Here is a 12,732-nt window from a genome sequence, read left to right as displayed (position 1 = left end):
GTAGATCTCCATGGTATACACTATATTGCCAAAAGTATTGGGACACCTGCCTTTACACACATGAAATTTAATGGCGTCTTAGTCCGTAGGGTTCAATATTGAGTTGGTCCACCCTTTGCAGCTATAACAGCTTCAACTCTTCTGGGAAGGCTGTCCACAAGGTTTAGAAGTGTGTCTATGGGAATGTTTGATCATTCTTCCAGAAGCACATTTGTGAGGTCAGCCACTGATGTTGGATTAGAAGGCCTGGCTCGCAGTCTCTGCTCTCATTCATCCCAAAGATTGAGGTCAGGCCAGCAAGTTCCCCCACCCCAAACTCGCTCATCCATGTCTTTATGGACCTTGGTTTGTGTACTGGTTCAAATCATTTGGTGGAGGGGGGATTATTCAGGGGTTGGGCTTGGCCCCTTAGTTCCAGTGAAGGGAACTCTTAAGGCATCAGCATACCAAGACATTTTCATACTCCCAACCTGGGGGATGGCCCCTTCCTGTTCCAACATGACTGCGCACCAGAGACAATGCAAGGTCAGTAAAGACATGGATGAGCGAGTTTGTGGTGGAGGAACTTGATTGGCCTACACAGTCCTGACCTGGGAATAAGCATGCAATTACAATAAATATTATACCTTCGTCATCAACTCCTAAACCTAACAAGTATGTAACCGTTTGCTTTGTGAGGGGCACAGAAGTTAACACACATATTTTTGTTGCATGCCTGCATGCATATGTGCACTTATACCTTCCAAAACATTTCACATTCTACTCAACCAGTTTGCTAGGCTCCCCTGCCAGACAGTGCGGCCAAATGCCAAAATTCCCCTGCAGCAGCACAGCTTGGTCGAGAACAAACACCTGACTGGACAAAAAATAAAAAGAGCTGGAACAAACAAGATGAGTTATCACCATGCACAATGTTCTCTCCTCCTGTCAGAATGGTCATCACAGAATGTCATTGGCTGCCAGCTGATCACGTGGTAAGGGGCGGGGATCGGCCCCTTCCTCGGATTGGTGATCACCCGAATCTCGGTGACTTGTTGATCACAGCACGTGCCCTTCAGGGGGGGGCACACAAAGGGGAGGACAACCTATGAAGGGGTGCGCTGTGGCCGTCATTTGGCTATAGCGCGGACCTCAAGTGGTTAAATATTGTGCCTGGGGGTGTTTATAGTATGCCTGTAAAGTGGTGCCATTTTCCTTTGTTTAGAACAGTACCAAAGCAAAATTATATTTCTAAAGGAAAAAAGTAATTTAAAACTGATTGCGGCTGTAATGAATCGTTGGGTCTCGGCAATATAGATAAAACTCATTGAAAAAAACAGCATGGACCCCCCCAGTCCATTACCAGGCCCTTTGGGTCTGGTATGGATATTAAGGGGAACCCTGCACCAAAAAAATAAAAAAATAAAAAAAAGTGGCGTGGGGTCCCTCCGAAAATCCAGGCCCTTATCCAAACATGCAACCTGGCAGGTCGCAGGAAAAGAGGGAAGGACAAGAGCACCCCCCTCTCCTGAACCGTACCAGGCCACATGCCCTCCACATGGAGAGGATGTTTTGGGGTCCCCAAAACACCTTCCCCATGTTGATGGGGACAGAGGCCTCATCCCCCCAACCCTTCCCCGGTGGTTGTGGGGGTCTGCAGATGAGGGGCTTTAACAAGGGACCCCCAGATCCTGGCCACCCCCCTGTGTGAATTGGCAATGGGTACATTGTACCCCTACCATTTCACAAAAAGTGTCAAAAATAGTAAAAAAGACAGGAGACACTGGGACAAGTCCTTTATTAAAAAGAAAAATGTCCCGCGATGTAGATCCATCTCATGCCGCCCGACGAGCCGAAAAAAAAGGAGCAACTGCTCCCGCTAAGCGACGCTTCTTCTCGATGACAGCTGTTATATAGCTGAGGGCGAGGCCACCCGGTGACGTAACAGGTAACCTCCACCCCCCTCTGAAGCTGTTTTTTTTTTTTTTTTTTTTCGGCTCGTCGGGTGGGCTTCCAGATTCCAATAAGACCCCACGCCCACAGACCCCCACAACCACCGGGCAAGGGTTGTGGGGATGAGACCCTTGTCCCCATCAACATGGGGACAAGGTTCTTTGGGGAACCCAAAGCATCCTCTTCATGTTGAGGGCATGTGACCTGCTATGGTTCAGGAGAGGGGGGGTACTCTCTTGTAAACCCCCCCCCCCCTACTTTCCTGCAGCCTGCCAGGTTGCATGCTCGGATAAAGGTCTGGTATGGATTTTTCTTAAGCCATTTTTTCTTTATTTGGTATAGGATTCCCCTTAATTTCCATATCAGACCTGAAGGCTCTCGTATGGATTTTGGATGGACCCCCACGTAATTTTTTTTTTTTTTTTTACATTTTTGGTTCGGGGTTCCCTTTTAATATTCATACCAGACTCTAAGGGCCTGGTAACGGACGGACGGATGGGGGAACCCATTTCGTTTTTTTTATGCATTTTATCTATATTGCTGAGACCCGACAATTCATTACAGCCACCATCAGTTTTAAATGACTTGTTTTCCTTTAGAAATGCCATTTTGCTGCGGTACTGTTCTAAACATGGGGAAAACTGCGCCACTTTACAGGCATACTATACACACCCCCCAGGTACGATATTTAAAGGGATTATTTAATTTTTATTGTTAAACTTTAAGCATTATTAAAATCACTGTTCCCGAAAAAACTACCATTATTAAAACTTTTTTTGCATTGATACATGTCCCCTGGGGATACATGTCCCCTGGGGCAGGACCCGGGTCCTCAAACATATTTTTTATGACAATAATTTGCATATAAGCCTTTAAAATTAGCACTTTTTTTTCATGTTGGTGTCCCATAGACTTTAACAAGTTCTGCGGCTTTCGAATTTGCAGCGAACACCGCATAATATTCGTTGTTCGTCGAACGTCCGAGCAACCAAAGTTCGGCCCGAACTTATGCTTGGGCCGAACCATTCGTCCATCCCTAATAAAGACATTTTGATTCCCAACCCAAACAAACTCCTAAAGTGGTGCTGCGCTTAAAAAAAAAAAAAAAAAAAAAAAAATAAAAAAAATTAAAAGTCAGTAGCTACAAATACTGCAGCTGCTGACTTTTAGTAATTGGACACTTAACTATCCCAGGGTCCAGCAATGTGGGAGATCGAAGCCCTGCTAGTCCCTCTCCCCCCCCCCCCCCCCCCCCTTCGCTCGGCGGCGCCGGCATTTTAACTGTGGACACTCGGCTGTAGCTTCACAGCTGGGCACCCACTGCGCATGCGCGAGCTGCGCCGTGACTGGCCGCGCAATCATCTGGAACCGGTCACATGTCCAGATGACTGACAAAAGGGAGCGGAGAGAGGTGATCTCTCTTCCTGCGCGAGGGAAGTGATGTCAGGAGCCCAGGCACCGAAGGAAGCAGACTACCAGGGACCCCCCTAGAAACAGGCATTTAGAGGTGAGTAAAAACTTAATTTTTTTTTTTTTAAAGCACAGTAATTATTTATTTTTTGGGGTGGAACTCCACTTTTTAAGCGCCTGTTTCTAAAATGGACTTGTTTTGTACACTAATTGTAAGGCATTGTCGGAACTCAAACAACATCCATCCTTTGTCTGTACAGTGCTTTCAAAGCTTGTCTGTTGTGACGAATATTGAACTATAGGTTTTTATCTAGGCCAGCTCACAGCTTCTAATTTCAGGGAATCGATTTGTATTATCTGTCCATTGTGTCATGTGAGATGGTTAATTGTACAGAAAGAGTGCTCACTCCTGGCTCCTATTGATCCTTTATGGAGGGGACTGAGGGCAGAGTAATTAGGATGTTGTTAATTGGCAGGCTCTTCCTCAGTTCGCAACCTTTGTGGTAGAATCTCTAAAGCAGGAGTCAACAACCTAAGGCACGCTTACATGTTTTACAAAATGATTTGATGTTTCTCATTAAAATATAGCTTTAATGGGCAACTCCACTTCTGCGTGGGGGGGGGGGGGGATAGAAAATAAAAAGCATATATAAGCATAAGCATAAGCATATAAAATTGCGACACATGCCCTATTATGATTGAATCTTATTAACCACTTCCCTACCGGGCCAATTCTTTCATTCCTCTCCTACGTGTAAAAATCATCTTTTTTTTTTTTTTTTGCAAGAAAATTACTTGGAACTCCTACACAGTATATGTATTTTTTTTTAACAGAGACCTTAGGTAATAAAATGGTGGTCGTTACAGATTTTTATGTCGCACTCTATTTGCACAGGAATTTTTGAAATGTGATTTTTTTTTTATTTGGAGGAAAAAAAACACTCATGAATTAAAAAAAAAAAAGAAAACACTAAAGTTAGCCCAATTTTTTGTATAATGTGAAAGATGTTACGCCAAGTAAATCGATACCTAACGTGTCACACTTTTAAAATTGAGAACACTCCTGGATTGGCGACAAACTAGGGTGCTTAAAAAATCTCCACAGGTGACGCTTTCAATTTTTTTTTTACTGGTTACCAGTTACAGAGGAGGGCTTGCGCTAGGATTATTTCTCTAATGTTCGTGGCGATACCTCACATGTGTGGTTTGAAGGCCGTTTTACATATGTGGGCCTGACCTATGTATGCATTCTTTTCTGGGTGTGTGCACGAGGGAACAAGGCACTTTAAAAAATAAAAATAAAAAAAATTGTTTTATTTATTTTTTTACACTTTCCCCCTTTCTTTTGAGTGTCAGTGCTTGCATCAGCTGGCACCGGAAGGGACATCCTGACGTCACTTCTGGCCTCCGAGGGTCATGGAGATGCCGGGGACCATCTGGCTCGCGGTCAGCTCTATGGTAAACAGCCGTTGGTTGCATTCTCTGGCTTCCCAATCGCACAGGCGTAACGGCAATCAAGCGGCTATACAGATGCTACGAGGGCTTTTACTTTGCAGGGAATCGCCTGCTAAAAAAAAAAAATCATCTGAATGATGCATCATTCAGATATCCCCACTTCAATTCCCCAACATCAACCTGGGGGAAGTGGTTAAAAATTACCTTTCCTTTTCAATCTGCAGCTCTGTAATTTTATGTAAAGTCCGATTTCAATATGGCTACCTGGGGGGCCCTCTGTAAACAAAATGTGTACAGAAGGCCCCCCAGAAACCTAATTTCTTGCTTGTGTGATTGACTCACTGATTTTCCCAGAAGTCTACACTAAGATACAAGTCAGAGTTCAGGCATCCCCTGCAACAAAAATTTCATTTTTGGTGAGACTCTCCCAATAGGAAATCACGTAAAGGGATGCAGACCCTGACATTTTCCTCATTAGAGACCTATAAATGCAGCAGCTGATTCATATTATTAAACCACTCCCATTAGATTCACTTACCACATGGACACGGACAGACAGTGATTTATTTTCAAGGAATCTGCAACACAGTTTGCTAAAATCCTTGTAATGCACATAGATTATCCAGAGGGTAATGATTTTTTTTTTTCTCAACAAAAGTGGACTTTGAATGAGACGTGTCATAAAAAAATACATGAATAAATAAAAATAAAATTGATAATGTTTATGGAACAGAATAAAAACCAAAACATAGTCATCCATGATGCAATATCTAAAAGGTTGACATCTAAGAGGCATATTGATAAGGGTCATCTAGTACAGGCACATGGGTATATGTATACATATTAACATAAGCATAACGTATGCAAGCCAAAGATCTCTTGACATCCAATAAAACGAGATGCGTTTCGTGCAGAAAGATATCTATAGATAAAAATAATATGCTAGTCAATGGTTCAAAAAAATAAATAAAAGGTCCCTGCACCCTCCTTTTTTTTCCCCCACTTATCCTGGTGCGTCTTGGAATTTTGGATACACCTATGAACATGTACACTTTCACTCACTCATGCATATTTATTCAAATATATTAATTTATACCATTAATATGGGCTATGTGGTTGTCATTTTATTACGGACCACACTGACAACTTGCTGGTTTCTCAGCTCCTTTCCTGGGCTGGGACACTTTACCTGCCTCCGCCCGGAGGGGGAGATCTTTTGTTGGAAGTCTACCTCCTTTTTTTTGTGCCAGGCCAATTTCTTAGTTGACGTGTAGGTATTAATTTTTTTTTTTTTTAAAACCATTGGCTAGTATATTATTTTTATCTATAGATATCTCTTGTACCATACTCCTGATGAGTGGGCAAGCCCCACGAAACACGTCAAGTTTTAGTTAGAGGTCGGCCGATATTTGCCGTTTTTTAATTAATCGGCATCGGCCGATTTGTGCTGATAAAAAGCCGATTTAGAACTACAGCCAGACTTTGAAATGACTTCTGTAATAGAAGTCAGTGTAAGTTGCCTGAGTCGTCATAGAAACGTCTTTCCTCCTCTCTGGGCAGGCTGCCAAGAAAAGAACAGAAAGATACAATGTTTACACTTCTGAAGGAATGAAGTCATCTCTATGTGTAGAAGTTCTCAGTTTAACCATTTAAAGACTAAATCTTTTCTGACACTTGTTGCTTACAAGTAAAAATCCTGTATTTTCTGCCAGAAAATCACTTAGACCCCCCCCAAAAATTATATATATTTTTTTAGCAGAGATCCTAGGGAATAAAATAGCGGTTGTTGCAATATTTTATGTCACACGGCATTTGCACAGAGGTCTTTCAAATGCATTTTTTGGGGAAAAAATACACTATTTAAAAAAACAGTAAAGTTAGCCCATTTTTTTTTTTTTCATCCAAAAGTTTTGACTACCTGTTTTTATTTAATATATAGTTATTTTTTTTTTAATCTAAATCATACATACAAGTAAACTGATTGGAGGTTTGTTTTGTTTAATAAATGTTTAAATGTAAGAAATTTTCTGTATCACTTATGAAAGCTGCTTTCACACTGGAGCGGGCAGGCGTTGATGGTAAAATGCAAGTTTTAGCGGCTCTTTACCATCATTTTAGCGGTGCTATTTGGCTGCTAGTGGGGCACATATAACCCAGCTAGCGGCCAAGGAAGAGGTTAAATGCGCCCATGAAGCACTGCTGCCAAATCGCATTGCATGCGCTTCGGCAGTGGTGCCCATTCATATCAATGGGCAGGAGTGGTGGAGGAGCGGTATACACCACTCCAAACGTGCTGCTTGCAGGACTTTTTTTTTTAAGATCCTGCCAGCGCATCGCCTCAGTGTGAAAGCACTCTGTCTTTCACACAGACTGCAGGGGAGCAGGGGAGCCATTTTGCAGGCACTTTACAGGCATCTTTAGCCCAAACGCGCCTGAAAAACGCCCCAATGGGAAAGGTGTGTTAGATCAAGGGGGATTAAAAAAATAAATAAATAAATAAAAAAGGAAAAAAATAAATAAAATCGGCCTAACATATCGGCCCAAAAAAATCGGCATCATATATCGGCTATCGGCCGCCATGATTTCTAAATATCGGCATCGGCCAGAGAAAAACCCATATCGGTCGACCTCTCGTTTTAGTAGATGTCATGAGATCTTTGGCTTTCATATTTTATGCTTATCATGTTAATATGTATGCATATACCTGTACTAGATGATCCTTATTGATATGCCTCTTAGTTGTCAGCCTTTTATCAACTTTACCTTTTTGATATAGCATCATGGATGACTGTCTTGTTTTTATTCTGTTCAATAAACATTATCAATTTTATTTTTATTTATTCATATATGTATTTTTTATGACACGTCTCATTCAAAGTCCCATTGACCACTATTTTTTTTGTATGCAACATAACAGGGTTGAAGACGAGCCATGGTGGTTGTGTCAGGTCACAATTTTACCTGTCAATACCATGTCATTGATGTGGATTTAAAGCAGCTGTGCAAAGTAAAGGAAAACTTGACAATATGGCTCGTTGGGGGTACTTGAGGACTGAGGTTGAGAACCAGCGGTCTAGCCTGTAGTATAGTGAGCTTACAAGATAAGTTGTGATGGTAGTTTAATTAGTAGCAGAACTCTGAGAGCAAAAATGTAAAGAATTCCAGGCATGGCATATTTTTATATAGCTAACAGGTCCAACTTGAAACAATATAACTATGTATGTACCATACCAGGCTGATGCCCCTGGATGTGGGCTCTGATTGGATGAGGTGGGGAGGTTAATGCAAAGCATTCTCTGAACGGCACCTGTGCCAAGCGGCCTACCTGTATTCACAACGCAGCCACTCAGCCACTATTTTGTGACCGAGATTAACCTTATTTACCTTGTCATTTATAGTGCCAGTATGTTTATCTGGACTATAAAGAATACTAAAAAACATTTATGCCATTGCCTGCAAATGACCTTTGAATAAATCTTGACTAATTCTCGTTTCAGTTACACAAAAACCCTTAACTTCATTGTGGGGTCTATTGGCCTGACCTATAAGCTGGTAATAGACCTTGCATTGTGATTGTACAGATGATACAATCTACTTTAGTGTTACCAAAACTGTGCTGAAACAATGGAATGGACTTTGGGTTCTATCATTGCACAGTTTAGTTAACTCTAAAGCCTCGTATACATGATTGGATTTTTGGCAGGGAATTGTGTGATGACAGACTGCCTAAAATCTGACCGTTGGTACGCTCCATCAGACAACTGTTGTCAGACGTTCTGTCAACAAATGTTGGATGACAGGCTAGTAAATTTTCGGCGGACAACGGTCTGTTGTCAGTTTTTCTTGTCGTGTGTACACAAGTCTGTCGCACAAAAATTGAAAGTACAAACCATGCAGAACGTATTACTAATGTTCAGATAAAGGAACATCTGGGTAGCAGTGACCATAACATGATTTCATTTGATGTTAGCTGTAAGCAAAAATCACATACGGGAAAGATAAAAACACTTAATTTCAAGAGAGCAAATTTTCCAAGGATGAGGGCTGCTCTCCAGGACTTAGACTGGGAGAGAATATTGGCACCAATGGGCACAGAACAGAAATGGGAATTCTTCAAAAAGCTTGTTTGTGATCTCACGGCAAAGTATATTCCCATGGGCAATAAGTTTAAAAGGTTAAAAATAAAGCCGATGTGGCTCACGGCCAAAGTTAAAAAAGCTATAAACTATAAAAAAAGAGCTTTCAAAAAATATAAAAATGAAGGAACACTAGTGTCATTTAAATGTTACAAGGAATTTAACAGAATATGTAAAAAGGAAATCAAGGATGCAAAAATTCAAAATGAAAGACAAATTGCAAAAGACAGTAGGACAAACCCCAAAAAATTCTTCAAATATATTAATAGTAAAAAGGTTAAGTCTGAGCATGTAGGCCCTTTGCAAAATAATCTGGAGTGGGTGACTGGGGACAAAGAGAAGGCTAACTAACTTATTAAATACTTTCTTCAGCTCTGTGTATACAAAGGAGCATGGGGGAGCTCATGTCCACAATGGGGGTGGTACTGACGCAGCCCCTAATCCACAATGGCTCATAAGTGATATGGTCCAGAAATATTTGGACAGAATAAAGGTGGAGAAAGCACCTGGACCTGATGGCATCCACCCACGGATCCTAAAAGAATTGAGCTCTGTAATTTCAAAGCCATTGTATCTAATTTTTAGGGACTCATTAATGACAGGAATAGTACCACTGGATTGGCGCAGGGCCAATGTGGTGCCTATATTTAAAAAGGGAACAAAGTCTTTACCAAGTAATTATAGACCCGTTAGTTTAACTTCTATAGTTGGGAAGATACTGGAGGGATTAATAAAAGACCACATAGATGAGTTCTTGCAGGAAAAAAATATTTTGAGCAACAGACCGCATGGATTCATGAAAGACAGAAGTTGTCAGACAAACCTGATTTCTTTTTATGAGGTGGTAAGTAAAACCTTGGACAGAGGGGTGGCGGTGGACGTGATATATTTGGATTTTGCAAAAGCATTCGATACTGTTCCGCACACACGGCTCATGTGTAAGGTAAAGTCTACAGGTTTGGAAACATCAGTTTGTAGATGGATAGAAAACTGGCTAAAAGACAGAATTCAGAGAGTAGTGGTTAATGATTCTTACTCTGAATGGTCTAAGGTTATGAGTGGTGTACCCCAAGGTTCAGTGCTGGGACCCTTACTTTTTAATATCTTTATAAATGATATTGGGTCTGGGATCAAGAGTAACATTTCCGTCTTTGCAGATGACACCAAGCTATGTGGTGCAATAACGTCCTTACAGGATGTCACCAATTTACAAGCAGACCTCAATGCTCTGTCTAATTGGGCGACTATGTGGCAGATGAGGTTTAATGTTGAGAAATGTAAGGTTATGCACTTGGGGGCTAAGAATATGCATGCATCATACACGCTAGGGGGAGTACAACTGGGGGAATCCATAGTGGAGAAGGATCTGGGGGTTTTGGTAGATCATAAGCTCAATAATAGCATGCAATGCCAAGCTGCGGTTTCCAAAGCGAGCAAAGTCCTTTCCTGTATTAAGAGAGGTATGTACTCCAGAGAGAGAGATATCATTTTGCCCCTGTTCAAATCATTAGTAAGACCTCATCTGGAATATGCCGTTCAGTTTTGGGCACCAGTTCTCAAAAAGGATATCGGGGAACTGGAGAAAGTGCAGAGAAGGGCAACCAAACTGATAAGAGGCATGGAGCAACTCAGCTATGAGGAAAGATTAGAGGAACTGAATTTATTCACTCTTGATAAGAGGAGATTAAGGGGGGATTTGATCAACATGTACAAATATATAAGGGGTCCATATAGGGAACTTGGTGTCGAGTTATTCACTTTAAAGTCAACAAAGAGGACAAGGGGGCACTCTTTACGTCTAGAGGAGAAGAGATTTCATCTCCAAATACGGAAAGGTTTCTTCACAGTAAGAGCTGTGAAAATGTGGAATAGACTCCCTGCAGAGGTGGTTATGGCCAGCTCAGTGGATTGCTTTAAGAAAGGCCTGGATTATTTCCTAAGTGTACGTAATATAACTGGGTACTAAAATTTATAGGTAAAGTTGATCCGGGGAAAATCCGATTGCCTCTCGGGGGATCAGGAAGGAATTTTTTCCCCTGCTTTAGCAAATTGGATCATGCTCTGCTGGGGTTTTTTGCCTTCCTCTGGATCAACTGTGGGTATAGAATTGGGTATATGGGCTGGTATATGTATGTATGTGTGTATGTATGTGTGTATATATATATATATATGTATATATATGTATATGTGTATATGTATGTATAGTATATTTTATTTATTTATTTATTTATTATTTTTTTTTTTGGTTGAACTGGATGGACTTGTGTCTTTTTTCAACCTGACTAACTATGTAACAAACACGCATGCTCAGAAACAGTACTCCCCAAACACGACATTAGCAGAAGGTGCCCAAAGGATGGAGCTCAAGAGCTGAAATTCCTCATAGTACGTAATTTGGTTTGTGTTTGGCCAACAATTGTGTACCGTTTGTATGCAAGACAAGTTCCTGGCACACGCCCTTCGGATAAAAGTCTGACTCTTTGTTGGCCAACAATCCAATCGTGTGTACGAGGCTTTAGGCTTCTTTCACCTGGGCCAGTTGTGGTTTTCTCATCAGGGGATCTTTGTTGATCCCCTGCTGGGCAGAGCAGGCGAATGACAGGTCGAGATCTGCTTTGCTTATGTAGAGCAGAAATGGACACCGCACACTCCTGGTCTGTGGACATTCATATGTAAACAGACCCCCTGATGAAGGGGGTGTACTGAGCCCCCAAAATGCGCTGGCCAGCTATAGCATGAATTGAATAAATGAGAACCTTAACAGATATATTCATTGCTTTGCAGGGCAGAACTCTTCTGGAAAATCTCCAGAAAATACTCGGATTATGATCTTCTCATCTTATAGAGACAGTGTCCAAGAAATTGCAGAAATGCTCAACCGCCATCAACCCACTGTCCGAGTAATGACCTTTGTGGGGCATTCATCTACTGGAAAAGGAGTGAAAGGTTACACCCAGAAAGAGCAGCTTGAGGTGGGTCAATGTGTCTTCAGCACCTTTTTAAAATTCTCAAAAAAGCTCTGCGCTATTACAACAGTGCCAAGTATAATTAGACCGAGGCATCTGTAACAAAAACATCTAAAAGTGATACTGTTATAGTGGTATTCACTTTAAACTATTAAAGTGCAAAATAGAAGTCCACATGATATCAGTGTGCTCAATCATCACTCCAAAAGCACTTCACTGTGAGTCCCAAGTGCAAATAAAGGGAAGCTCTACCACCAAATTGACAGAAGAGGACTGCTCACATTTTCTGATGGACCTTTGGATTACCAAGGTCTAAACACACTTGTTCCCCTTAAATAGCTGGGATCAGCCCAACGTGACTGACACTCTGTTATTCTCAAATATTCAAGTTGAGGCAGTTCCAGTATTCAAAATTCAATTGTTGCCCAAGAATATAAAAAAGAAACACTAACAATGCTCTGTGTATTCAATCTACAATGAACTCACAAATATAAATGCAAGCAGGCAGTACAGTTCACGTTGCGTGTTTGTATCCCATGGCTCACCACTCCCTGTAATGTCTGAATGACCAGTCCGATGCAAGCGGCACACTGCTCTCCTCAACTGGTTTTGTGCCTGGTAACAAGGGCTTCACCCTACGAGTTACGTCATGGTGACTTTTTTTTATTAATGCTTCACTTTGGTACTAATTTTTTATTTTTTTTGATACTGCAGAACATTTCCATTCCCACATTACCTGTTGTTCTTAAAGTTGAACTCCTAGGATAAGCAAATATTGTCTAAATATAAGATATATATATATATATATATATATATATATATATATATATATA

At 41.3% G+C, this 12,732-nt stretch overlaps 1 protein-coding gene across 1 annotated transcript in view; it reads left to right on the top strand.

Annotated features, from left to right (window-relative positions):
• Positions 1–12,732, top strand: part of FANCM (FA complementation group M) — a 305,773-nt gene that overhangs the window by 192,996 nt on the left and 100,045 nt on the right. Inside the window, exon 9 of the mRNA XM_077463555.1 lies at positions 11,718–11,905. Coding sequence (XP_077319681.1) covers positions 11,718–11,905 — 188 coding nt within the window. The remainder of the gene's footprint in view (positions 1–11,717; positions 11,906–12,732) is intronic.

This window comes from Lithobates pipiens, unplaced genomic scaffold (genome assembly GCF_037356315.1).
Source record: "Lithobates pipiens isolate NorthernLeopardFrog02 unplaced genomic scaffold, aLitPip1_a1.2 Scaffold_30, whole genome shotgun sequence".
NCBI classification, from domain to species: Eukaryota; Metazoa; Chordata; class Amphibia; order Anura; family Ranidae; genus Lithobates; species Lithobates pipiens.
This window is presented reverse-complemented; position numbering and strand designations above follow the sequence as displayed.